This window comes from Talaromyces rugulosus, chromosome IV (genome assembly GCF_013368755.1).
Source record: "Talaromyces rugulosus chromosome IV, complete sequence".
NCBI lineage: Eukaryota > Fungi > Ascomycota > Eurotiomycetes > Eurotiales > Trichocomaceae > Talaromyces > Talaromyces rugulosus.
This window is the reverse complement of record NC_049564.1, coordinates 3,834,529-3,861,022: the sequence shown is the minus strand read 5'-3', so window position 1 is coordinate 3,861,022 and position 26,494 is coordinate 3,834,529. Positions and strand designations below refer to the sequence as shown.

The following is a 26,494-nucleotide window of genomic DNA, read 5'->3' as shown; positions in this document are numbered from 1 at the left end:
ATACCTCTTCTACAACTACAATTATGAACATATATAGAACGTAGTGTAAGACATATTGGAAACTTGAAATAGTCATATGACATTTGTTTCAACAGGGCAATTATTAACCTCCAGATGTTACTATATTCCATTACTACAAAACAAAATGTCAAAACGCCATTACCTTAAAAACCCGCATGATTTCGTAGTCAACAAAAAAACAAACCAGCCCAGTTACGCTTTGATCAGGGTCTCGATTTTCTCGAGAAGGATATCAGCTAGTAAGTAGTATATGTCAGCAATGATCATATCATCAATTGATAAGGTAGAAGGGGAAAGGGGGGGGGGTGGGAAACATACCGTGGTGCTTCTGGAAAATCAACATCGGTCGTAGACGAACAGCGCTAGCACCGCTTCCACCAATGTTGACACCGACAGATTTGGCCTTGCCCAGGAACGCATCGCGGTTAGGCGAGTCCCAGGCAATAAAAGTTCCCTGGCCTTTGCCGCGCAGGTTCTGGATTGCTTGAGGGTACTTTTGGGCAAGGCTTTCAAGGCCCTTGTAGAGGTAGTCACCCGTCGCCGCAGTGTTTTCAACAAGGTTCTTGCTCTCGATTTCTTCCAATATGGCACGGAACAGGATCGCGCGGGCTGGGTCGCCCATCCAGGTGTTGAATTGGCGGTAAGGTTTGTTGGGTCGCAGGGCAGGGTTGCCGTAGTAGTAACCAGCGGTTTGAGCCTTTTTGGAGAAGGTAACCAGGTCCGGAGGAGATTGCAGGTTCCAGTGGTCGTGGGCCCAGAATTTGCCCGTGGCGCCAACACCTGTTTGCACTTCGTCGACAATGAAAAGCACATTGTTGCGCGCAGTGATGTCGCGCAGGCCCTGGAAGAAGGCCGGGGAGGCGTGGTTGTCGCCACCTTCGGACTGAATGGGCTCGACGACCACGGCGGCGACGGGGTTGTGGAATTCCTTGATGATGCGTTCGGTTTCTGCAAGGCAGCGTTTCTCTTCTGCTGCGTTTTCTTGGACGTGTTCTTCCAGCGGGTATTTGAGGGCCGGGAAGGGCGCTTGGGGCCAGTCAAAGGCCGGGATATCGAGTTTGTGGATGGGTTTGCTGCGAGTGGTCGACAAGCTGCCAAAGAGACGGCCGTGGAAGGCCGACTTGAACGACATGATGGACATGTGAGGCGATCCAGGGCTCTGGTTCAGCATGGCAGACGAAGTCTCGGCCTCGGAAAACTCCACGCCAGCACCACCACGTTCCTGCTGGCGACGGTACATGAACGCGGCCTTGTAGGCGGTCTCGTTCGCATCAGACCCGGCCAGCGCGGTAAACACCTGGTTGAGGCCCTTGGGCGCAGCCCGGAGAAGACCGGTCTTGAGAATGCTGGACCAGTCTGCAGAAGGGAAGTTTCCCAGCGCAGGGCGGTCGATCAGGGCGCGCACCATTTCCGGGGTGTTGACCGCCGCAGCCAGATGGGCATTGTTGTAGCCCACGGGGATAGACGCAATCTGGGCATACACGTCGAGCAGCACGTTGCCGTCGAGGTCGACAAGACTAGTAAGTAGGAGGGGGGTCAGCTACCTTTTTCCTCTTCTACCAAGGCCATGCGCTTATAAAAAGAGAAAAGGGGACATACTAGTTTCCAACCGACTTGGAATAGTCAGCCAGCAAGTTCAAGCTGCGCACGTCAAAGACCTCATCGAGCTCCTGGGCAGCGGCCGTGTTCTTGGGGCCCGGGATCGCGGTCTGCACCGAAGGGGCCGTGGGCTCGTTGGCAAAGAAGGGCTGCGCTGCACGGCGGACGGACGCAGCGCTGAAGGAGCGGGCGCCATTGAAGCAGGCAGGCCTGATCTTGAGGCTCGATCGAAGGGCAAAAGTCATTTTCTGATGCTGTCAGTCAGTTGGACAGACACGACGACAGCAGTTGGTAGCTAGAGCTAGGGATGTAGCTAGGTAGCTAAGTAGCTAGCTAGGGCCTCACTCAGTCTGTCAGTTACTCACCCAAAACTCAACCTCAATTGTACAGGTCGAACAAGCCAGAAAGTAGAATCAATTCAGAGTTTAAAAAAAACCAGAGAGGCACAGATCAGAGAGGAAATGCTTGAACATTTATAGGTCTCGTCGATAACCAAGGCGCCGCGGAGCTTGCCCCGCGATAGTGACGCCGGTCGGCGATTTCAGCCAATAGCGGCGGCCAAAAGGTGAGGCGCGCTATGCTGGAACAAGTATGTGTAAGCTGCCCTTCTGATGGGATGCGCAGTCCGACGTGCCATTGAGTAGTTGAGTCAGATGAGGAGAAAAAGAAATGCTGTGCAGAAAGAAGCCAGTTTTAATCAGCACGTTCAATGTTCTCTGGCATGATTGCTGGCCAGGTGAATCTCCATGTCCATGAACCTGCATGCGGCCTTATCGGCCACTGATTGGCGATAAGCTTATCGCCAGCTGTATGCAGTATAGTATCTATCACATTTGACCAAATTGATTGAATTTATACATATATTCGAAAAGAAAAAAAGATTCAGACTTTTCCACCGACACCTTACTAAAAAACTAGAGAGAGAAAAAAAAATGTACAATATAATATCATACCGCATGTCGAAACGGCGTTTCACCTTCCGACTCAAAGCCCCTGATACTAGTCGACCGACTCGACGAGCCATGCCCATCAATCGAGGCCAGCTCGTCCGAGATACGGCCCCCCGTATGAGGCCGCCGAACCGTGTCTTTCTTTTGCTCGACAAAGGTCTCCAGCTCGACGGTGCGCACAATTCCAAGGGATCTACCTTGGCTCGACGATAGATGGTCGTAGGGGCCGCCGTCGCCGTCGCCCGTTTTGGACATGACGTGCACGTGTGAATGCTGTGATCGCGATCCGGAGATCCAGGTTTTTCGTGAGGGCCCGCTTTGGCCGTATGATGTGCCTTTGCCTGTTGAGAGGAAACGGGGCCAGATGGTCTTGAGAAGAGGGCGGAGAGCGGGGACGGATGCACATAACTGTTGTTGATATATATTAGTATGATAATGGCAAGAAAGAAAGAGAGAGAAAAAACTTACAATCCCAACGTGAATCTCCACAGCCCCAGTCATGCCAACCAGCCATGCGTACCATGTCGAGTCCCAGGTGCCGACTGCGTCTTGCCAGACATAGTACGTCCGAACCGAGCCGACAATATCAACCGTGATGCCCAGTCCGAAAATGGCAATCACCACAAGCCGTTGTCGACGGGGAAGTTTGAGTCTCCATATCAATGGCATTGGCACAACAGTAGTCAAAAGATCCGTAAACAAATTAATCATGCTCGCCGCAAAGACCAGTTTGTTGCCATCCAGACAGTGGTGTGGGTAATCTGGAGCCAAGTCGAATGACGCTTTAATAGGGCTATCGTTCTTGTCAATTAAAAAAAGTCGTCCCGGGGGGGGGTGGGGGGGGTGTGGAAGAATTGGAACGTACATGCAATTCAAAAAGGTGACAAAGATAAAAGCCAGCGACAATGTCCCCAAAAACAGCATTGACGCGATCAAGCTGTAGTTCAGGCCTCGAAAGGGCCCGCTAATGCCATTGCCCAAGATTCGACGACAGAACCACAACAGCGAGATCTTGGTCAGGGTGGACGCCAGCGAAAAGGTGATTTGGAACAGCATGCGGCACTTGAGCGAGCTGGGCATCCATGTCAGCGGAACATCCCAGATATGTCGGTCCCAGCCATATCGGGCATCGGCCAGGGAAGACACGGTGCTCATGGCGACGGCGGCCAGCTATATCGAGTCAGTGGCACGCAAATATAGTAGGATCTAGAGATCCTCTTACAAAAGCCAAAATGGCAAAGACATCGTCCAAGCCCGGGGTCGCAGTAATCCACACTCTTGTGTACAGGCGCAGCGAGGTCACAATAAACGAAACGGACGAGAGCAGAGCGTTGGCCACCAGCAGACCAGAGCCTCGCGTGACCGGGTCGACATAATTGGGAGTTGGCCATGTCGCCATGACACTGGCGGGGGGCATCAAATCGGCCATGGTAGCAGCCGAGGTAGCGTGTTCCGAGAGAAGAGTCGTTCCAGCACAATGGCGATTATTCGGAAGGTTACAGGTGACGGGCAGGCATCTCTAATGTGGTGTTGATGAAGACGCTGTGTTTGCACCAGGGGGGGGTGATAGTGGGCGAGAGCGCCATATTTAATCTGCTCGTCTCCGTACGGGGTATGAGCAGGCGAAGAAGAGACAAATTTTTTGCAGGGGCGCGCGCGCCTCTCCTTCCATCGATCGATCGAGAATCGCCCAGGATCAACAGGCTTCCTGTTCTGGCATCACCGGGTGGACCCGGGAGTTTTCCCCTCAAGACGAAACTTCCATTTTGGGACAGGAGCACGTAAGAAGATGGGTGGCCATGCACTCTCATAGGCTGAGCCGCTGAAACGTGGAGACGGTTCCACTGGTTCAGATGGAGAACGAAACCCAGTTCGGTGCAGGGTTAGGGCTTGCCAGAATTTTGCCGTATTTCCCTGGGAGCTGATTGGTGGATGCGCGCGTGCCTGGCAGGGATTCAGCTCTGAATCCCCGGTGTTGCAGCCAATCACCGTGCGGCCCTGAAGAAATCCGCCGTCGGTTTTTCCGGGTCAGGTGGGTCCGCCGTGCACGGATGCGAGACTAGCCGAATCGGTTAGCAATGCCGACATCCCCTTGTCTATTTAATCAATGTCCAGTGTAGGGCTCGCGCTATCACGGGACTAGTGAATTGCCTGCGGTGAAATAAGGCGAAATTAATGTCGGCCATCACATGCATGTCCCCCGGTCGATATCGCATGGCCCGGTTAATCAAAAACTTTCTTCTCAGACACGCGGATGTCTGGGGTCCGCCTATAAAAAAATGCATGTGCCACCCGCAAGTTGAGTTGCTCGAATTATTGAATAATAATGTTGGGCTGGTTCAGGTTGATTATTACTAGGTTGATCAGGCTGATCAGTGGTTATGGCCATTGATTGGGACCAGGCTAGATCGACCGACTATCGTCAACTAGACGTGGATGGTTTCTCATTGGCAGGCAACATCAGCTCGCTTTGCAGATCAGCCCAGTGAGCAGGGCCTATCCTGGACGAGTTCTGGAGAGTACGTATTTAATAGGTTTATCACTCTGGTCGAAAGAACCTTTCGACCATTGGGGCATGTACTCGGTAATTCTCGCCAGAACCAGCCAGGGGAGACCCAATCCCTCGGAACCGAGATCAACATGTGCTAAACTTTGTATATTCAGTGCAATGCCCAGTTTTTGAGTCAAACAAAGCCTGGGACACTGCTCATAAACTCAAACTCCATTTCTCCAGACTCCAGGTGGATTATTTTTTTGGTTGGTGTTGATCGTGAATGCGCCGGATTAGGCAATTAGCGGGGTCTCGGCAGTTGCTTGCCGGGACTCCCATGACACGATCAAGAACCTAATTTTTCACAATTAATGATTCTTGATCTGCGTATAGAGTATGATAAATCGCGGAAACTAAACCCGTCTTGACCGGATCGAGAGTTTGGCTGTGCTTAACAGCTAATAATTATAGTTTTTCGTTCTTGGGTTCTGCTGGAGCAGGTTCTTGTTCCGGTTCCAACATTGAAGTGTTAATATTTGGTTCTGGACAGACACATTACCATGTAATGTCTCCTCCATGTGAAGCCTCGGACAGGTAAACCAGTCGGTAAATATATTTGAACGAGCCGAGTTACTTGGCATGTAAGGGCCAAAGTGCAAAAACAAACACATCACATTGGGTCATAATAAAGATGCGGATAGTCCACATCTCATGCAGGATACACTTCTCTATATATAGACTGGTGCATGTTCTTCAAAATAATGCTGTCATGTCGCTATTCATGCGCTCATGAGTCATACTAGTACTACACAGCTCAGGCTGAGTCGTGACAGTAGACGGGCCGCACCGGGGGCTAAAGCGAAACCTTGAACGTACGTAGTACACATCCAGGGTCGGTCAGTCAGGGCCACGAGTGTAGTGGCGAATACGTCAGCTAGTATTGCTCAGAACTATTTATTTAGGTGCACTGTCAGCCTCAACAATCAACCTTATTATTCTTGTATTCAGCTGGATGTAGTACTCTGTATTTAGACTTCGGAAGGTTTCTAGAACCTTTTTTGCTGATGGACTTCCGTATGTGGTCAAGGGGGGATTTCGGGCATTAACTAATAATAATCATTAAATACGATGTGCAGCTGCATAATGGTAATACTGCATACGTATTTCCGTATATGCGACAGGGTGTGTTGTCAGGTGTGGAGCACCCGCGCAGCTGAAACAGTAGGCCGAATCCTTGCAGGACTGAGCGATGTGGCACACGCATGGCACAGTATTGCTAACACTGCATGAAGGAGGATAGTCTTTGAACATATAATCTACCATCCACAATAAACCACGTCCAAAAACCACCAAAACATTGCAATGTCATCTGAAAAGAACAGAAAGAGAAGGAAAAAAAAGGATCGGTCTAGACTCGCGGCTTAAGCGTATCAATACGGTTTCGGGTACGGCTGTACCCGCCCCCTATACGGCTTGGCACTATCTGATTGGCCAATCCTGAAACTGACGGCCGAAACGTGTAACGGACATTTAAAACGGCTATTTTTATCGTCCAGATGCAGAAGCGATTGGCCTGTCGAATACAACGCACTCAGCCCTGACCACCAAAAAAACGGCCCGCTGCACGATCGACCGCCTGCGTCGTCAGTTTTTGTCACTTGTTCTCCTGAATGCTGATTATTGATCCTTCGCAGGGCCTCCAGAAGGGAAAAAAACGAGGCTGATGGACGGTTAGGCCGGATATGCGTTTTTTTCCACCCTCCACACACTCCTTGGCCCGTGTTTATATAAAGAAGTCGCTCGCTCTTTCTCTGTTTTAGACCCGTTTTTCTTCTGTCTACCTTTTCGACCGTCTGTCCTTTATTCTGGACTGCCATACACATCGACTTGGTTATTGCCATTAATCTCACACCATGGACGGAGGAGCAGTACCCACCGGCGGCGATTCTGGTGCCGGCGCTGCAGCGAGTGCTGCAGCGACTAGCGATGGCCCAGCGCCAGTACAGGCTCACGTGCATAGCCACGGCCACGATGCATTCGACAACCACCACCACCAGCAGCAGCCAGCCAACATACACAATGGCCATCGCCGAAAGCAGGACTCGCCGCAGCCGACTTCGTCGCGGCCCATCTCGCTGACCGATTTCCACGACTCGCATAGGAGTTTTATGACTCCGCTGGACGATATTTCCGTGGATCTGAACCATTACTTTGTACGTCGTCTCTCCTCTCTCCGCCTGTGTTTTGAGACTTGTGTTTGCGAAGGATAAAGCTGATTTTATCAGGTCGGTCCCCGCGATCTCAGTAGACACACGAAATGGCCGACCTTTTTGCGCATACACGGCAGTATCTTGCCGCGTTTGATTCTGCCTCTGGTCTTTGTCGGCGGCTGGTCGACTGCCATCACCTGCATTTCGATCATCGTGCATCCTCGTAAGCTCATATTTTTTTTTTTTTTTTAATTCCCGGATCTTCAAAAAGGAAGAAACGAAATAACTAACACCGCCCAGTCAAGGTGTCGAGCATCCTTCTCACCGTCCTCGGTTTCGTCGTTGGTTTGGCTTTGTCGTTTCGAAGCTCCACTGCCTACGAACGGTACTTTTTTCCTCTCCCCTTTAATATATATCAAGACTGACAATAATAGATATGGTGACGGCCGCAAATACTGGACACAATTAATTCAAACATCGCGAAATATTGCACGTCTCATATGGCTACACGTCCGCGAACGAGAAGGCGAGCTCGCCAAGGACGACCTTCTCAGCAAACTGTACACCTATCTCTTTCTTAGTCGTTTATAATGATGACATGCTAACTGGATTTTTTCAAGAACTGCTTTGAACCTCCTCCAAGCCTTTGCCGTCGCCGTCAAACACAACCTCCGCTTCGAGCCAGCAGTTGCGTACCAGGACCTAATAGGCCTGGTCGGCCATCTCGAAACATTCGCGCGCGACGCACACGTCGACGACCCCGATCTGATCAAAACAGTGAACAAGACGCCCTGGAAGGCCGCGGGCGAGTATCTTGGTGTCTCGTTTGCCGAGTCCAACCCGCGCAAACTGCTTAAGCGTGCGAAAAAGCCGCTGGGCCATTTGCCGATTGAGATTTTGAATCATTTGTCGACTTATGTCAATCATTGTACTGTTCAGGGATTGTTTCCGTCGGCGACGTATGAGGGACAGCTCAGTACGTTCCCTTATTTTTTAAAAAAAAAAAAAAAAAAAAAAACCGGACCTAACGAGATATATAGTCACCGCAGTAGCCACGCTGAATGAGTGTCTCAGTGGCGCCGAGCGAGTGCGCGACACTCCCCTGCCAGAAGCATACAGCATTGCCATTTCCCAAATCGCCTGGATTTACGTGCTGGTTCTTCCATTCCAGCTAGTCGGGGACCTCAAGTGGCTCGCCATTCCAGGATCCGTCGGTATGTCTTGCATCATTTTACGACAATAAAATGAAAAAAAGAAATAAAACTAACACATTCCAGTCGCTGCATACATCATCCTCAGCTTCGTCGCTATTGGCCGCGAACTCGAAAACCCATTTGGCGACGACGTCAACGACCTCCCCCTCGACTCGTACTGCAAGCAACTCGCCAGCGAAATCGATATTATCACTGCCACCCCACCGGCCAAGATGGAGCGCATCACGCGGAGTAGCGAGAACCTAGTGCTGTACCCCTTGAGTCCCGATGGGTATGATAAGTGGATGAATCGCAGCGTGTCAGAGATTCGGGCGGCGTTGCGGTCGAAAGTTATTGTGCAAAAGCCGCAGTCGCGGGGAGTCCTTGAGGAGGAGAAGAATGTAGCAATGGAGTTTACGGAATCGCCAGTGAGTGCGTGATTGATTCCGGAGGGTGTTTTTGGGCCGGGGGCGTTTTACAAAAAAAAAATTGAGTACAGCAGAGACGGCGTTGTTTTTTTTTTTTTTTTTAAATCTACATAGCATATACAACATAACGACGAAATTGACTTGTACAATTCTTCTTTTTATTATTACTGATCTATTAATTATTAAATACTACTACCCATCAAAAACACCCCCCCCAGATCCATGCACAACCGCCCCCAAAAAATTGCCTTTTGCACAAACCCTCCACGCAACCGATTCCTCAGTAGCAGTACTAGTCTGCCCAACCCACGAACTCAACGCCGCAACCACACCAGCCGCGTCGTCGCGCGGAACACGAATCCACAAAAACTGGCGAGACCGTGACGACGACGACGACGTAGTCTCTATTTTGAGTATGTCGAGTGCAATCGCCGTGCCCAGCACGCCCAAAAATTGGGATAGTGCGGAACCAAGGTATGTGCGTGCTGTGAGCGCGTCGAGGTTTTCTTTTTGCGCGTTTTGGAGAAGGATCGGGTGTGTTATTCTGTATTCGTTAGACCTTTTTTTTTTTTAAACCCCCTTTTGCAAGTTAAAAGATGAATGGAGGAAAGTACAGTTCAAGTTTGAGATATGTCCACTGCGGATTTCGGCATGTGATGCGCCGGTTTGTAAAGTCTTGCTGGGGGAGTAGCGAGGTTGCCATGATTTTGTGTTTGTGAAAACTGCTCCTGCTGCTGCTGGAAGGGCGTGTTTATCTTATACATTTAAATTAATAAAATACAACTCTCGAAAGGGCCGTGTCTTGGTTTACCGTGAGTATTTATTTCATCATCGTCGACGCGGGGAAAATTATTATCATTGGTGATGGTTGATGTCGAAATAAATTTTAGGGTTTGCACTAGTCTCGCCGGCGCCTGCGTCATAGCGCGGGCCAATAACAGTTGAACTACGACGTAAAGTAAAGATCAAGACTCAAATTATTCATTGATGCTATTCTTGCTCTAGAACATACATTGTCCTCAATACGGGAAGTCACTCAGAAATAAGACTTGCAGCGTCATCACTCGAAAATAACCTGAAAAAACGACGGATGGATGCAAGAACGAGCTTGCCGAAAAAAAAAACATTCCGTAGAATGTACGATTAAGTCGTCGTGGTGTTTTTGAGGCTATGTTTTTGAGGCTACACACGCTCTCTGCCAGCCGAAAAATCGCGCATAGCAAGGCTCGACTCAGTCTTGTAGAGCTCCGGACACTCGCCGTGCTTGAGTCCAAAAATGTATCGCTTAACCCACCAGGGAAGTACCTCAAACAACTGGTAACCGGCGTGGCGGCGGGTGGTCATGGCAAACACATAATCCAGCTCTTCGAGCGAACGCTGCTTGGTCTCGGGCACAAACAAGAAAATCAAGACAAATGCGACAAGATTCAAAGCTGCGTAAAAACCGAATGCGCCCTGGGGTCTGAACGCGTCGAGAATGTAAGGAAAAGTCAGGGAGAGAATCGAAGACCAGAAGTTGTTGGTTGCAACAGCCCATGCCATGCCGACCTCGCGGTGAGATAGAGGGAAAACCTCGGCAGAATAGGTAAAAGGGACAGGGCCTTCGCCAGCAGAGTAAAACATGGCGAAAAAGTAGATGAACAGGGCAATCAAGGCCAAATGAGCATCGCTCTCTTTGGGGATCCAGAAACAAAAACCAGCAACTAGCAAGGTCCAGCACATGTTGGGAAAGGTGAACAGCAAAAGACCCCGCCGACCGAACGTATCAATCGTCTTGATAGCTGGAAATGCGAACAAGAAGTTGATAAGGCCGAATCCCCAAGAGGCAAGAAGAGCACCGACATTGCTAGCACCGGCCTGAGAGAAGATCGTTGAAGAGTAAAAGGAAATAATATTAACTGAAAAGAGTATACGTCAGCAATGTATAATAGGACAACACTGGTAAATCACTTACTGCCACACATTTGTTGAGCAATCATCACAATACCAGACGCCTGAGCAGCACGGCGGTTTCGAGGAATAGTCGCAAGCTCAATAAACCGAGTTACAAAGTTGGCAGACTTGAGGAGCCCTGCTTCTTCCAACAAAACATCCTCTTGAACCAGCTGGGCATGGATGTAGTAAAGGTCGCGCGCGGCCTGAAGCGGAGTGTTCCTCAAACGCAGCAGGGACTGGTAGGCTTGGCCGTGTTTCTTCTTTGTCATGAGCCATCTAGGAGACTCCGGGCAGAACCAGATGCCAAACACGAGAGGGACTGCAGGAATGAAGGCCGAACCCAATTGCAGACGCCATGTAATACTTCCTGTATTGACAACGGCAAGGTTTGCGCTGTAACCCAAGAAAATCCCGAAAGCAGTCCACATTTGCCAGGACATCACAAGAGCGCCACGGATCTTGGTAGGGGCATTCTCAGCGGAGTACACAGGAACCGTGACTTCCTTAAGTCCCATCCCGACCCCAAGTAAGCAACGGCAAGCGATCAGCTGGGTCCAGGTCTGAACAGTGCCAGACCCAATGGGAGCCAAGAGACTGAAAATGGCGCCGATGAAGATAACGCTGCGACGACCAAGCCAGTGATTCAAGGGGTCCGAAATCCAGGAGGAACTAACAAGATGAAAATTTAGTGTACGAGAAACAACACAAGGGAAGTCTAAAACTTACAACAACCAAACAGCAATGTATGGTGCAGAATTAACGAGTCCAACAATCCAGAGGTTCCTATCGCAAACGCCAGGGCCGAGTTTGTCACAAGGGCCGCCCTTGGTATCGGGGATCCCAAGTTCGTCCTGGAAGCTCAGATTGGCGCCATTGGATCCTGAGATTGTAAGCAAGAAGAATCCAAAGTGTCCGTGACATATCACTTACCAGTCTGGTCCCATCCTTGCACGGCAGCAGCAATGGAATTGAGAATGATCGTGTAGTAGAGAATGAACGGGTGCTTCCAGCGACCAGTAATCTCCATCCGCAGAGCCTGACGTTCGCTCTCGTCCAGTTCCTGAATGCTTTCAAACTCCTTGGGGCTCTGAGCGACCAAAGCTCCCTTTTTCAGGAGAGGCAGGATTTCTGTCAGCTGGTGCTCGTGGGCAAAGTCCTCGACGTCAGCCATTAGCTGAGTCTTGGAGATTCCCACGAGGGGGTTTTTGATCCTGTATGAGTTATGGCTGACCTTTTGCTAGTGTGGTTTATGGGCTACTTACTCGCCAGTAAGATTCTCGCCGCGGCCGCGGGCGAGCTCCTTGGTTGTCATGGATATGGGACCATGACCCCCAGCTGGAGTTTCGTGCCAACTAAGAATTGGTCAGTGAAAATCAGGTGTGAGATGGATTCACAGGTAACTTGCTGTTCACGCTCCATTTGAACCAAGCAGTGAGCTAGGCTCTAAGGATGATGATAAAGATAGATGTTAATGATAAGTAATAAGGATAGATGATAGTGATAGACGATGAGGATGGATAACAAAGATAGCCTTGATGAGAAAGCAGAGAAGACCACACAGTGATAGCGGAGGAGGGAGAATTCACAGGGCAGTTGCCAGAGTGATATAGGGAAGGAGGTGGGGCGGAGGCTGCACTCACGACAGTTCCCAAACAGGAAAGAGCACACATTCAGTCGCGTGACTGCACAATATTTGCAGCTCACAAACAGACAAAGAAAGCTTCAAACAAGCCCACTCTGGATGGGGCCTGTCTACCCCCAGAGACGTTCTGACCGACCCACTTCTCTATGCTACGACAAGTACCTCTTTAGTGGGAATCAATACTGGCTTCCATTCAGGGCAGATTACAAAACAAACCAAACCAAAAAAGGAGGCTGAAAACCCAACCGCTATCAATTGATACCCCGGAAACCGCTCGCTTGAATTGATATACATTGATATACAAATGCAATACTGTGCAACCATCTTCTCCTCCGACGTTACCACGAGGCTATCTCTCTATAGTATCTTCCTAAGCTATGTGACACGGCTTCCAGGACTGGTGTATCCTCAGTACATCTGTGGTGGTCGACAATCACTTGGAAACCGGTGGCTATTGTTAAGGTTATTGCTCCGTAATTCGGACCAAGCATCTCCGCAATGAAGACCTGGAGAAACGACCCTCATTTCAGGGACCAATGTGCCCCATCTGATGTGGATCAAGTCAAGTCTCGACGTTATAAACACTCACCGCGGTGGAGCCTGGGGTCTCCGCGGCCACTTTCAACAACCGACACAGGAAACTCTTGTTGAGAGGCAGGCATAAACCAATGCCATTCGTTTTCGGTACGTAACAGTGACATTCGGTGTTGGCCTGGACTTGAAGAGTCAAAATAATTAGACCTTCGCCGGGTAGCCGCTCACCGGTCAAGCATTTTCTGTAACCTCCCGAAGCAGCACACCTTCTACTTTTAAATCTTAAATACCGGTGTAATAAACGAAGAAATGTTACCCAGAAGACGGGTTAGCATGTACTATACCTAGATACTGTAAGAAAAAGTTAGGTTAGTATACTACAATCCATATAAAAAACATGATTAGGGCAACTTAAGCTTCTGCCAATGGGAGACCAAAAGAACATTTGACGACAGGGGTTTCCTGGCCTGTCACCGCCATAGAGCTAGTCCATATTAGGGTATTAATTTTCACACAAACAGGAAATAGCTGGGGCAAGTTTGTGAAACGTTTGTTTTTTAATGCCCCACTAGGAAAAAAGTTTTCTTTGTACTCTGATAATTCACTTCTCGTACACGTATTGACTCTTAAAATAGTAATAGCTTTCAATATCAATATTTAGTTCCTTTCCACTTGGTGAATTTTGAAGCTGTAGATTTTCTGCCAACACCACATACAGAATTGAAACTCCTATCTTATATGGAATTGAACAGACTCATCATATATACATACTAAATACTCCAAAGCACCTAAAGCTGTATCACATTCAAGGACGATCTAATAAAGAATAACACTGTCTAGAGAAGAAAACCCAGCTGCCACCCCGCCCTCGTCGCTTTCCTTAGCCTTCGTCCGCATCAACCACCCGCCTTCTTCATTGTGAAGGATTCGGCCATCCGACGACCACAATATAGTGCCAAAAATGCCCAATTCACTGACAACATTTCCACTAATAACCGCCCCATCACTGCGAAGAGCCACATTCTTGGCTTCACTCGGGGGCTGGATCAGCTCCATCAGAACCCAACTTTTCCAGTCCTTTTCGGGGATAGACCGGAGAAAGCCCGGTATGGCTGTCTTGTAGATATTGTTCCCGCCCCCTTCTCTCTGGGGTTTGAGCACGTGGGACGCCGCCGTCTCCACATTCAGAGCAAGCTCCCTGCCTCGCCCATTTTCGTGGAGATCGTACTGTGGGGCAAAGGTCCGGCGAAGCTTGTCGGCAGTATCTGAATCCCCGGGAGACAAAAATCTTGAAAGGTGGTCCTCCCGATTGGGATCTGCGAGGACCTGCTGGATTTTCTTGCAGCCGGAGAGCTGATTGAGCACCGTAGGGCATTTAATGGCTGCAGAACGCTCGAGCTGGAGCCGAGCGGCCCAGTCCCGTTCTGATGTATAGTCTGTCGGCGCGTAGAATCCTCGTAAATACACCGTTGTTGCTTCAAAAGATGTAGACGGAGCATGAGGCGGGGTGTATATCAAAGGCCGTGAAGAATTAGAGCCTGGAATCGATGTCAAGTCCAAGATGTCTGTTGTATTTAATCGGAAGACAGGAATCTTATGAAAGTTCGATAGCCTTGATGAGAGCGCCAATTGGTCAAAGATATTACGCTCGCCTTCTTGGACGACGAAAATAATACATAGAGGAAGTGAAGGCGAGCTCTTGGAAGGACCATAAGCACTGTGAGCTGCTGCTAACCCTGCGCTCAAAGTTTCAACGGCCGTGTTCTTCGGAGGCACTCTTCCGTCAAGTAATGGGTGTGAGGGATAATTAATGGGTTGCCCAGGGGGGAATGAGAGCAGCTCTGAATGCAAGGCCGCCACACGCGAGGACAGTCCGCCGAAAGATGATGAGATTGTGTTGAATTCCACCTGCTTCAGGGATGGGTTCTCCGAGCCAGCTGGAGTATGTTCCATGTAGTCCGATCGGAATAGACCCAAGGACAAGTCTTGTACATATCCTTCCTTTTTAACGGCATCGTGAACTTTCCATAGACCTGAGACAAAGTCGTCAACATCGAGGAGCCTACGGCAACGGTCAACTACTGCAGGAACAAGTCTTGAGCTCAATTCTCGTGACTAGCAAAGCTATCTTTCAAAACCCCGGGGGAATTCTTACTCTTGAATAATCTCCCCCAGCCATTTCTCGTCTCGTGTTATATCTGCATATAGCTTGTTGTATATTTTCTGCACTGCTCTAGCTTCTTCAAATGACGACCGAGGAAACGGGCTGGGAAACAGTGTAACTGGTGCATTCGTTCCGAGAACGCCTTTAGAGACTGCGTCCTGAGAAACAAATGTCGCTGGCGGTCTCACAGTCAGACCATTTTGGATTGTCCAGTCCTTGATCGTCGAAACCAGAAACTGCTCCTGCTCAGCGGTTAACCGAGGAGGATAAGTAGCATGTACCGCCTCTGCCGCTGCCATTCTGACAATCAAGCTATCTCACACACGCAGAATTGTCGTTTCCTTGAGAGTTACCTGAGAATTGGCGAGACAACCTTCGATACATGACCCCGCCTTCCCGATTAATAATTATCGAGGGCACCCCACTTCACCGCCGGATTCTGCCGGCAGAAAAGAAGCACGCCACGAGACGCGGGCCGATATTAGTGGCGTTTGAAGCCAAGGAATCATCTCGACTCCAAAGCTCTCACCTATCAAAGACGCAGAAACGGCCTGTTCGACTGGTCTTCCTGCTCTTCTCGCGACAAACTTAGCGGGGTCGGCGTTGTGTTGATTGGTTCTTTGTCTGGACACTCGGCTTTGAGACGGTACATCTCATTTGATGTGAAAAGAAATCTTTCTTAGTATCACCAAGGGACAGAGAGTGATGCCAGATTCCATGTGACGCGTTTTCTAATGGAGAAAATCTGGCATAGTCGTTCCTCACTTCTTGGCTGCCATGGACCACGGTCAGGAAGATCCGTTTGACTGGTCTGTCGACCAGGTCGTGAACTACTTGTGCCATAACTCAACTACTCCATGGACGTCGTCGAAAAATCCCAGTCCCCTGCCAGATCGACAGCCATTTGAATCCGCTCTTCGCGAGCATGGCATTACCGGGGAAGTCTTGCTCAATGGGCGCCTTGAGACTTTCTTTAGATCTAGTCTGAAGTTGCGTGAGGGGCCCTACTACAGCGTTGATAGGGCAATACAGTATGCGCGACGAAATTCCGCCAAATATCAGGCGGTTTTGAATCAAGAGCGCCTTGATCAAGCTGCTTCAATGACTCCTTTCATGAACAGTCATATGCCGTCACCCTTCATGCCCAACCCTCATGCTATCTTCAATCGGCTCACAGCTCATCCAGATGTCTCTCGTTCAGCGTCTTTGATTCGCAGTATTGAATATTCAACTGAAGGGGACAAATTAGCAAATGAGCAGCTTTTTTCCAGTCTCCAGGTGACTCAGTCGTCGCCGTCACCCAAACTGAACGAAAACAGGGGCCTGGAAACATCTCTACCTAACGCCAGCCTTCAAGAAACGACATCTCTCAATTATTCCCCTCAAACCCGCCAACATGAGCACATACACGTCGATGAACAAGGCAAAAAACGAAGAAAGCTTAACCTTGTTGCAAAAGAGCCCTCCAAAGATGTTCCAGCCGCAATACGACTTCAAGATTCTGGTACTTGGTATATAGGTCCTCAAAAGCTTGAACCTGCCAGTGTTTTCTATCCCATCCAGGCCGATGTGAAAGACGGCAACTGGACTCTCTTGCCTTCGAATTGCTCAACGGGCCAACGGTTGTTTGTAAAGCGAAAGCTTTTTCGCTTTTATCGGAAACCGACGGTTACATTGCCTTCTCAGGATGGATCTAGCCGAACGGCTGTATTTCCTTATGACAACGAGAAAGCGGACTCTGACAGACCTCGTTTTTTCACTCTGTACACGTCAAATAAAGGTCGGACCACTGTCACCATGGAGTCTACAGCCGGTAGCGATGCTGCCCCGCAACGCCCAACACACCGTGAGTCGAGTGCCAAGGAAGAAGATCAGTACAATTACCTCTTGCAGAAATATCCTGTCAAAGAGGATGACGATTTATACCCCGTATTTGGAGATTCTGGCTCCGAAGGTGGTTACGATTCAGATACCTGGCAAGAGATGGATAGAGAGAAAGAGGAGTTGGCATTACAAGCACAAGTCCGGTCCAAGCACCTTTCTCCTCAGATTATTGATGCCGTAATCGAAGAATGCATAAAGAGCTACCAAGAGAAATGGAAGGCCAAGCATCTACCAAAGCTTGAACTAGAGGCACATAACCTATGGCTAAACGCCCTTCGAAGAAAATGCCGAAATTCGCTAATCAAATTCTCGCTGGATGAGACTGGGCGTCTTGTATCACGACTGGAAAAGATAAAAAAAGAATTACATGGCCATGAGTGGACTGAACGATCCCATCTCTCAAATCAATGCCAAAGTATGGAGCAAACGGTATTTGCGGCCGAAACACAGAAATGGCGCGTTTCTATACTGGAGTCACAACAGTGTCCCGCAAAAGTTCGTGCACCTTTGGTTATAAGGCCTAAAAAGGATATCGTCAAAGCCCAGCCTGACGAAGAATCGCTGGACTCTGATTCTGACGGCCTTGGCGATTTTATTGTCAACGATGAGACAACCAATGCACCTGACAGGAACAAGCAACGTTCTGCTCAAGATACACCACGCAAGAAATCATCACCACGTCCTCCTATCGCAGATTTCCAAACTCCCGTCAAACAGAGCCCAAGTAATATGTCTCCTCGCGAAAGCGTCAAGGATGCCAACGCTGGAAACAACGCTGATGACCCTGCGAATAATAAACTTCGGTGTGGATTCTATCTTTCGTCTGATGACGAAAGTGAGAGTAACATGGGCACGCCCCAGTCTACTATGAAAGTTGCAGGTCAAGACGTTGAGGTTATTGACCTGACTGGAAGCCCAGCAAGACTAGATATTGCAGAAACACGGCTTTTAAATAAGACAAGGCAAAAAAATTCATTGTCAAAGCCTGATTTCGGCTCCCAAGGGAAAAAGAAAGAGCCCCCTCAAAAGAATTCAAATGAATCTAGAGTTCAAAAGGAAAAGCCCCAGACCTCAACTCCCACTGATGATGACCGCATGGCGCTCTTGAAAAAGATGATTGGGCATATTCCTCGAAGCGAGCGTACCCAATTGATCGACACCTTTCTTGCTTACCCTGAGGGACAATTCAGGGCTCTTGTAAAGACTGGCATCAAGGCTCTTTTCAAAAGTAAGCAGTCCGTTCGCGGTTTGAGTGGCCAGGAGAACGAGTTGATTTTACGGGCCACGGTCTTTTACATTGGATGGGTCACTTGCCAGCCGTTGAAGAGTTCGGGTATTAGTAGGCGTTTCGTCATAGATGCTTCTATTAATATAAGAGTGCGTGACCCAAGCACACCTGTCAATTTTGATAAATTCTCTGGACAATTGTTTGAGCTTCTTCGTCCATATCATACGAAAGAGAATGAGACTGCGAATTCTAGTACAGGGGATTCCGATGACGACCAACAGCCGCCCTCTTCTCTGTCACCTCACAAGAAGAGAAAGAGACCTGTGAAAGAAGACCAAGCCGTGAAGAGTGGGCAGGCGGCAGCGAAACAGAGAGTCGAGGTACAGGAGCAGCAGCGGAAGAAATTGGAAGAGCGACTGGAGCGCGTTGGTGTCAGCAATACAGATTCGGAGCATCAGCCTGTGAGCTTTGAGCAGCCGACTATATTCCTTCACCCTCATATTGGCCGACGGGTGAAACCTCATCAACTGGCGGGGATTCAGTTTATGTGGCGAGAACTTATTCAGAATGAGAAACGCGATGGCTGTCTCTTGGCGCATACCATGGGTTTGGGCAAGACCATGCAAGTGTAAGTTCATCTTTCTCGTATCTCGTATATCTATTTTTTGTGGCTAATTTTTGAGCTAGGATATCTTTATTGGTTACTATTGCTGCTGCGGTAAATTCTTCAGACCCATCTATTCGCAAGCAAGTGCCAGAGTGTTTCCATCGTTCTCAGACATTGATATTATGTCCTCCATCGCTTATCGAGAACTGGTATGAAGAATTTCTGATGTGGACACCAAAGGAGCATGGGCTAGGTCCTATACGCAAAGTTGTCTCGGCAGACCCTTCTGAAGTTAGACTATCTACTGTTGACGCATGGAACTCGGAAGGGGGTATTCTGATTCTGAGTTACTATCTCTTTCGGACCTGGGTTGAGCCCAAGCCACGAAAGGGGAAAAACTCAGCCCAGGAATCTCCAGCTCCCGCTCAAGCTTCCAGTCAAGTTAGAGACCAGTTATTGAAAGGCCCTCGAATTGTTGTCGCCGACGAAGCTCACCAGATGAAAAATAAGGATTCCTTGCTTGCCCAAGCTGCGGCTTTGATAGAATCAAGAAGCCGCATTGCTCTTACTGGTTCGCCTCTGGCTAACAACCTGATCGATTATTACGCAATGGTGAATTGGATATCACCAAAGTACTTGGATGATATTACTGTTTTTCGTGCGAAATATCTAGAGCCGATTGAACAGGGTCTGTTTTTCGACAGCACTTATCAAGAACAGCGAAGGTCTCTCAAAAAGCTGCAGGTCTTGAAGGAAATTTTGACCCCCAAAATTAGTCGAGCAGATATCTCTGTGTTGGAAGGGAGTCTCCCAAGAAAAGTGGAATTTGTCATCACTGTTCCTCTTACAAATGTGCAAAAAGAGGCTTATAATGGATATGCAAGGTCTCTCTTGGCCGAAAAATCAGGTACATCGCCAACAACAACGGCTATTCTTTCGTGGCTTGCTGTGCTCGGCTTGTGTTGTAACCATCCTGCCTGTTTCTACAATAAGCTCGAGAAACGAGCCGAGGGGCAACCGAACAAAGCCGTGAGCGATGATGTTGACCAGGAAGCTTCTCCGGTTGAGTTACCACTCAGCTCACTTGGCTTTAATGATACAATGTTGGCTATTCAGAGGGAGATTCTTTCCAAATATACAGACCTCGACGACCCGAAATACTCTCACCGAGCCGAAATTTTCCAGAAAATCGTGGAGGAGTCAGTCCGCGTTGGCGACAAACTTTTGTGCTTCTCTCAAAGTATCCCCACGCTTGACTATCTCGAAGCACTTCTTCGTCTGTCCGGGGTCAAGTTTAATCGACTGGATGGTAGCACTGCGGTCAAAACTCGGCAGGCAGCGATTAAAGAATTCAATAACAATCCAGATATCAAGGTCTACCTCATCTCCACGCGCGCTGGAGGACTTGGGCTCAACATCACCGGTGCAAACCGGGTGATCATCTTTGATTTTGGCTTCAATCCAACATGGGAAGAACAGGCGGTAGCTCGAGCATATCGTTTGGGCCAAGACAAACCGGTGTACATTTACCGATTCCTTTCCGGCGGAACATTTGAAGAGATCATACACAACAAGTCGATATTCAAGACGCAGCTGGCGATGCGTGTCGTTGACAAGAAAAACGTCGAGCGTTCGGCTTCCAAGTCCCTGGGGGATTACCTATTCCCTGTAAAGGATGTCGGGAGAGAGGACTTTTCCGAGTATATTGGCAAAGACCGTGAAGTGCTTGATAAGATTCTGCAGAGCGAGCAGCAGTCCTTGGCTATTCTCAATATTGCATTGACTGAGACATTCTGCCGCGAGGACGATGAGAAGCTGACCGAGGACGAGAAGAAGGAGATTCAGGAAGAGCTCCAGTTGGAGCTTCTGAGACAGTCTGACCCTGCCGCGTACGAGAAGAGAATGGCTGAAAGATATTTGTCAATGAACACGATGCCAGTGCCAGCGTATAACAGTAGCAACATGGAATACGCATCTTTTCCTACTATCAATTACAACCCACCACTACCACCGGCTCCTGCTCCCAACTTCGCGTGGAATGATAACCCAGGCAGCGTCATCACATCGACCATCCAGGCAGTCAACAATGTCACTGAAGCTCTCATCAACGATAACAATAACACTGGCCCGCCACCTACCCGACCAGACGTCGTCTCAATGAACATCACCACCACCACGACAGAAGAACCTCCGGCCGAAAGCCCAGCCCAGGCATTCACCTTGTTCTCAAACTTGAGCAACAACAACAATAACAACTCTTCTCCAACAGACCATCCTACGCATGGCCTCCCCGCTCCTATTTCTCTTCCGGTTGTTGAGTCGGCGACGACCGCCGACATAGACTCTTAGAAATGAGCTGACACGATATCACGAACCTTTTTTTTTACCCGTTTCTTTCTCTTTTCTTTCTCTCCCCTTCTCGGTATATTTACAGACCTGTACATTACTCGTTTGATATTCCTCATTCCGTTTAGCATTAGAAGCGGCCGGCATATTCTTTTTCTCGGATTCTCTATTTATTTTTCTGTCTTTCTTTCGTTTCGTTTCGAACTGTATTCTTTTAGACACGAGGTCAATGGCATTGCATTCATGGATTTTTGGGGGTCACTAGGGTCTAGGGTTACTAGAATTGGGACGGGTTGGGTGGATTGGTGTTAACGGTCTGAAGATGATACCACTGCCACAAGCACCTTTTGTTATAACATACATCGATTAATACCAGGCATTATATCTGGTGCTGAACTTGACAGGTCCCTATTCCTATAAAGACTAAAGCCAGAGTTCAAATGAGCAGCTCTGTTACATTTTATATGTAAAAACGGGCGCTGTGGTCTCTAGGACGGCAACCCTGGGTCACCACTCACACCTGGCTCCTATAAAGGTAAACTAGCATATATCTTATCAGGGAAAACGTAACAACCAAGGGTAGCCCTATAACAGTAGCCGATAGATCATACAAAAAGATATCTATATTTAGAGTATTCTTATCCTTCATTCATCAAGGAATGCTACGCTTAGCTAGGAAGGGGCCCCGTAAGGAACTATATCACTATCAGGCTAGCTTCTCTACGTTCAAAGGAATATTCATACTCGTCGCATCTATTCACTGACGTCATCTTTGACACAGGGCCGGGCAAATAGCTCGAAATACTGGCAAAGCCAGCGTCAATACTCATTATAAGTCTGAAGTCTCTTCTCTTGTAAAAAATTTATTTGCACTATAAATAATGAAAAAAAGAACCGAAATCCAATACATAAGTCACAAAACAAGAACAATAGTCCATACCCAACCCTTTAAATACATGTAGAACGAAGCGACCTAAGCGGCGGCGGCGACAGCAGGAGCCTCAGCAGCAGCGGCAGCAGCAGAAGTAGCACGGAGGGCACCGGCTGTAGGTGCAACACCGACACGCTCGTTGGGCAAGAGGTCAACCAGTAAAGGGCTAGGGCGGCTCTCACGCATAGGGTGGAATGCAGCTTGGCTCTTCTTGTACTTGGTTACACTGTCGAGGTAGATATCAAAGAGGTAGGAGGAATCCAAAGGACCTCCCTTGGCCTCGGGGTGGAACTGTGTGCTGAAAATCGGGCGAGACTTGTGAATCATACCTGAGGGAAACATTAGTGAATGCGATTTAAGACGGATTTCCTGATTTCTTGTAACTCACCCTCGTTACTGGAATCGTTCAGGTTGACAAAGTAAGGTTTCCAGTCACTAGACAGTGTAGACGCGTCCACGGCATAGCCGTGGTTCTGGCTAGTGATGTGGCAGCGACCAGTAGTGAGGTCGAGCGCGGGAATGTTGTGAGCACGGTTACCGTACTTGAGCTTGATGGTGCGGCCGCCGGCAGCAAGGGCAAGCAGCTGGTGACCCAAGCAGATACCCATGATAGGAACCTGAGAGGTTTCCATAAGCTTGCGCAGATGGTACACAGTGTCCTGGCAGTGGGTTGGATCACCGGGGCCGTTGGAAATGAAAATGCCATCAAAGTGGTGAGCGACCTTGTGGATCGGGTAGTCAAAGGGGAAAACAGTGACACTGGCACCGCGACCCACGAGACTGCGCAGAATGTTTTCCTTCACACCACAGTCGATGAGAGCGACGTGACATTCAGGGTTGGCGGCACTGATGTGGAACGGGGACTTGGTGCTGACCTGGCGAACGAGGTTGATCTGCTCAGGGTCGACAAAGGCCTCGTCCTCATCTGCGTCGTACTCTTCACCGACAGTGATGCGGGCAAGCGAAGAACCCTGCTCACGGAGGAAGGTCACAATAGCACGGGTGTCGACGCCAGAAATAGCAGGCACACCCTCGCGGGAGCACCACTCGCCCAAACTCTCTACGGCAGTCCAGTGACTGTACTGCTCCGCAACGTCGGCTACAACAACACCGGCCGCTTGCAGGTTGGGAGATTCAAAGTATTTGAGAAGGCCATTTGGGTCCCGAGCGCCTGATGGCACACCGTAGTTACCAATCAGCGGCTGGGTGAAAACCAAGATCTGGCCTCGGTAAGAGGGGTCGGTTAAGGATTCGGGGTATCCGACCAAGGAGGTGGTGAACACGGCTTCACCAGAGATGTTGGTGTTGGCTCCAAAGGACTTGCCGTGAAAGACAGGGCCATTGCGGATCGTGAAGGTGGCTGGCTCAAAGGGGCGAGCGGCAAATTTTGGGTTCACTGTGGCCAGGAATCGGCTCTGGGCGAAGCTCAATTTGACAGAGGCCACCGAAGTAGGCTTGACGGGAGTCTTTTGAATGAATCGGGCGAACATGGTGAGAGCGTGTGAAAGGTGGGAATCGAGAGATATGACTCAAAATTAATTGATGCGAGCTTTCCAGAGGTGATCTAAACATGCATGTTAGTACTAGTCTACGCCACGACAACACGCGTCTAGGACGTTAGAATAAATTCATACCCGAAATGTAATCCTATAAAACCACCCAGTTAGCAAAGAGCCTCGAAAATAATAGTGTGTCGACACAAGACACTGGGTGGGAGCCTTTTCTTACCTGCGAAGTGAAAGTGGAAGCGAATACACGCATAAGCGCGGTTTCTATGACCTAACCAGTATCTAGGGTGGAATTTCAGGTGCCGATTGAAGAATCGAGGCAAGCTGGAAGTGACAAGAAGGAGGGAGCAAAGTTGATTGATTGATGTTGTTTGGGGAGGAAGTGGATGGGGAGAGGAGAGGAGAGAGAAAGAACGAAGAGACGCCGGCCCGGGGCCCTTAGCTTAAAACTTTTTTCTTCGCTCGTCGCCGGCAACGGAGATACGCCGGGTGGGGCGCGCTCTCTTCACCGCTCTCTCTGGCCCCACCAATCAGCAGCCCCCGATTACACGTAGCCCCACTTTTAGGCTTCCGATGCGGATGACTCACGATAGCAACATTATTTACTGTTTCTGTACAGCTGTGTCCGAGCTATATTATTATTATTAACTAACAAAGATGTATATACTCTATGGCTTCTTCTTCTCAGCAGCACCCGACCGGCGGTCAGATGGAGACGACCTCACGACCGCCCCCAGTTTCCACAGAACCCACACAAAGCCCAAGACAATAGCAACAACCGTGCCGAGCTCGACTTGTTGATACACCGTCTTTCCAGGCCACGCCACGTCACCTTCGGCCGTCTGCAGCACCGGCACAGGAAGATCTTCCACGAGTCTGGAGTTGTTTTTGGTTTCTGGATGGAGCTGGAAAAACATCGTCTTGGGCCCAAAAAGGCCGTCGAAGCCTACGTTCACGCGGTCAAAGGGATTGATTCCCATCTTCGTGCCGTCGTCGGCCGTACAAGCCCAGAAAACAACCGGCCATGGTAGATACGTGTGTTGAATCCCGCCTTCCGAGGGCTTCAGGTAACGAAGATGCAGCGGAATGGTGACGTCCCAGGTATCCGCAGTCTGCTCATCTGAGGGAACGGCGAGTTCGAGAAGCAGATTGGAACCCCACCGGGGAAGAACCCAGTCGGGGGCTTCGAGGTCAGTCTCGCCGGAAAGCGCCCGCAGAGCGACGAGGTTGTGTGAATTGAGGAAGAGTTCATCGGTTGTAGACAGTTGGTATTTGTCGGCAAATATCACAGATGGGAGTGTCAAATAGGAGTGCAGCGCGCAAGCAGCATCTTCGGGGGCAGGTGGGCGAGCTAGAGCAGTCGGGGACAACGAAATCTTCAAGGTAGGATGCAGACCTGTAGGCGTTTCAAGGGTTGTAGTATATGTAGCAGCGTCCGACAGAGGGTGGTGTCGAGAAGGAAACGAAAACAGTGTTGGTTCTTTCTCGTTGTCAGTTCAGAATTTCCATATGCAAAATCAAAACCAGATAAGAGCATACTTAGTATGTCAGTCTCTCCCACCACAGCCAGAAAGCCACCAAGAGATAAATCCTCTTTGTCTACTGCTTTCTCACTAGCCAACAACCCAACTTCTACCTTCTCCGACACGGCATTCGACGACTTGTCGATAGTCTCGGTCCAACCTCTATTTCCAGGAAGCGGTCGAGACCAAAAGGCCGAGATGGACAATGTGTGCGATATGGCGTCATAGTCAATGTCCACGGAATCCGCAGAGTCCAGAGCCGCTATTCGGTCGGCACATTCCGCATCTGTTGATTTGCAGGCATAACGTTGGACGTTCTCGGCGAAGTGGCTTATCGAGGGGAGGACGCTGTGTAATTGGAGCGAGGCGACAGACGAAAATCTTGAGGATAAGATGGGGGGTTGTGTGAACGATTCCTATTATTCGTAATTGTAAACAATACGCCCCAGATACTAGGTCTGTGGAGTCCAATTACCTGAAGTGACTGGCACTTTATATCCTTTCCAAATAAATCCTTTAACGAGGAACATAGCTGGTCTCTGTAGTCGGCGAACACACACGAGTAAGCACATTTCACAGCGATGTCAAGTTCCGCACGTACTCTGGATTCTCCTCATTTCCGTTGTTCTCTAATGGCGTATAGTATACATGTAGACCCGGCGATACTCTGCTCAGGAACGGGGCCACAGAATCATAATTCCGCTCCGTTGCCCATCGAATATGAAACTCGTGCGTCGCAGTCAGAGCTCGAGACAGCTACTTGTCGGCGAGAGAAAACAGGCATTAGAACATTGAACCATTAAAAAATTCCCATTATTATAAAGCGCGACTTACCTCATCCGGCAGCTCTGCAGCTCCAAATGTGAAGCGCTCTTCCTTAGCAGCATCGAGCTCGCGGATCGACAAGCTCTTTTTGTTAAGGACAGCTTGTTTCGTGGGCTCAAAGGGCGCATCGGCGGAGGTCAAATAGGTAATTCTGCGCTTCATTTTCGATACTAAACAGGCACGCAGCTAGATGTGTCTAAAAAGTAAAACGACAAGGTCCTGGAGGTCTCGACATGTTGATAATGGTGCACATGTCGATGATGCGCGGCGGTACGGGTGGGTCCGCGCGGACTCGATGTGATTCGCTAATGCTAATGCCAAGCATCACACGACTAAGCTTGATCTGACGATCCACCTGATTGGCTCACCTGATGTATTCGTCATGTGAAGAATAATGTATCAAATTATATGCAAATCTGTTGTTTTTAAGGGTCTACTGTGAAAGTTGGACGGGAAATTTTTTTGGAAAGCTTAC

At 49.2% G+C, this 26,494-nt stretch overlaps 7 protein-coding genes across 7 annotated transcripts; 2 read left to right on the top strand and 5 right to left on the bottom strand.

Annotated features, from left to right (window-relative positions):
• Positions 1 to 213: 213 nt before the first annotated feature.
• On the bottom strand, positions 214 to 3,999 carry TRUGW13939_08044 (uncharacterized protein; the record flags this gene model as incomplete). The annotated part of the gene is made up of 7 exons (XM_035491180.1): positions 214 to 257; positions 340 to 1,538; positions 1,621 to 1,868; positions 2,574 to 2,978; positions 3,039 to 3,363; positions 3,436 to 3,740; positions 3,793 to 3,999. The coding sequence occupies 7 exons, from the start codon at positions 3,997 to 3,999 to the stop codon at positions 214 to 216; spliced, it is 2,733 nt and encodes a 910-aa protein (XP_035347073.1).
• A 2,975-nt stretch (positions 4,000 to 6,974) lies between these two features.
• On the top strand, positions 6,975 to 8,892 carry TRUGW13939_08043 (uncharacterized protein; the record flags this gene model as incomplete). Its single annotated transcript, XM_035491179.1, has 7 exons — positions 6,975 to 7,274; positions 7,347 to 7,494; positions 7,572 to 7,656; positions 7,706 to 7,831; positions 7,892 to 8,247; positions 8,312 to 8,485; positions 8,549 to 8,892. Coding segments are annotated over 7 exons (1,533 nt in total), but the record flags the coding sequence as incomplete, so codon positions are not given.
• Positions 8,893 to 9,084: 192 nt separating this feature from the next.
• Positions 9,085 to 12,178, bottom strand: TRUGW13939_08042 (uncharacterized protein; the record flags this gene model as incomplete). Its single annotated transcript, XM_035491178.1, has 6 exons — positions 9,085 to 9,436; positions 10,079 to 10,790; positions 10,847 to 11,496; positions 11,554 to 11,707; positions 11,758 to 12,038; positions 12,090 to 12,178. Coding segments are annotated over 6 exons (2,238 nt in total), but the record flags the coding sequence as incomplete, so codon positions are not given.
• Positions 12,179 to 13,819: 1,641 nt separating this feature from the next.
• On the bottom strand, positions 13,820 to 15,466 carry TRUGW13939_08041 (uncharacterized protein; the record flags this gene model as incomplete). Its single annotated transcript, XM_035491177.1, has 2 exons — positions 13,820 to 15,065; positions 15,159 to 15,466. The coding sequence occupies 2 exons, from the start codon at positions 15,464 to 15,466 to the stop codon at positions 13,820 to 13,822; spliced, it is 1,554 nt and encodes a 517-aa protein (XP_035347070.1).
• Positions 15,467 to 15,944: 478 nt separating this feature from the next.
• Positions 15,945 to 21,235, top strand: TRUGW13939_08040 (uncharacterized protein; the record flags this gene model as incomplete). Its single annotated transcript, XM_035491176.1, has 2 exons — positions 15,945 to 18,907; positions 18,967 to 21,235. The coding sequence occupies 2 exons, from the start codon at positions 15,945 to 15,947 to the stop codon at positions 21,233 to 21,235; spliced, it is 5,232 nt and encodes a 1,743-aa protein (XP_035347069.1).
• Positions 21,236 to 22,205: 970 nt separating this feature from the next.
• On the bottom strand, positions 22,206 to 23,653 carry TRUGW13939_08039 (uncharacterized protein; the record flags this gene model as incomplete). Its single annotated transcript, XM_035491175.1, has 2 exons — positions 22,206 to 22,492; positions 22,552 to 23,653. The coding sequence occupies 2 exons, from the start codon at positions 23,651 to 23,653 to the stop codon at positions 22,206 to 22,208; spliced, it is 1,389 nt and encodes a 462-aa protein (XP_035347068.1).
• Positions 23,654 to 24,339: 686 nt separating this feature from the next.
• Positions 24,340 to 26,181, bottom strand: TRUGW13939_08038 (uncharacterized protein; the record flags this gene model as incomplete). The annotated part of the gene is made up of 5 exons (XM_035491174.1): positions 24,340 to 25,151; positions 25,211 to 25,610; positions 25,670 to 25,733; positions 25,796 to 25,950; positions 26,029 to 26,181. The coding sequence occupies 5 exons, from the start codon at positions 26,179 to 26,181 to the stop codon at positions 24,340 to 24,342; spliced, it is 1,584 nt and encodes a 527-aa protein (XP_035347067.1).
• Between the last annotated feature and the right edge of the window lie 313 nt (positions 26,182 to 26,494).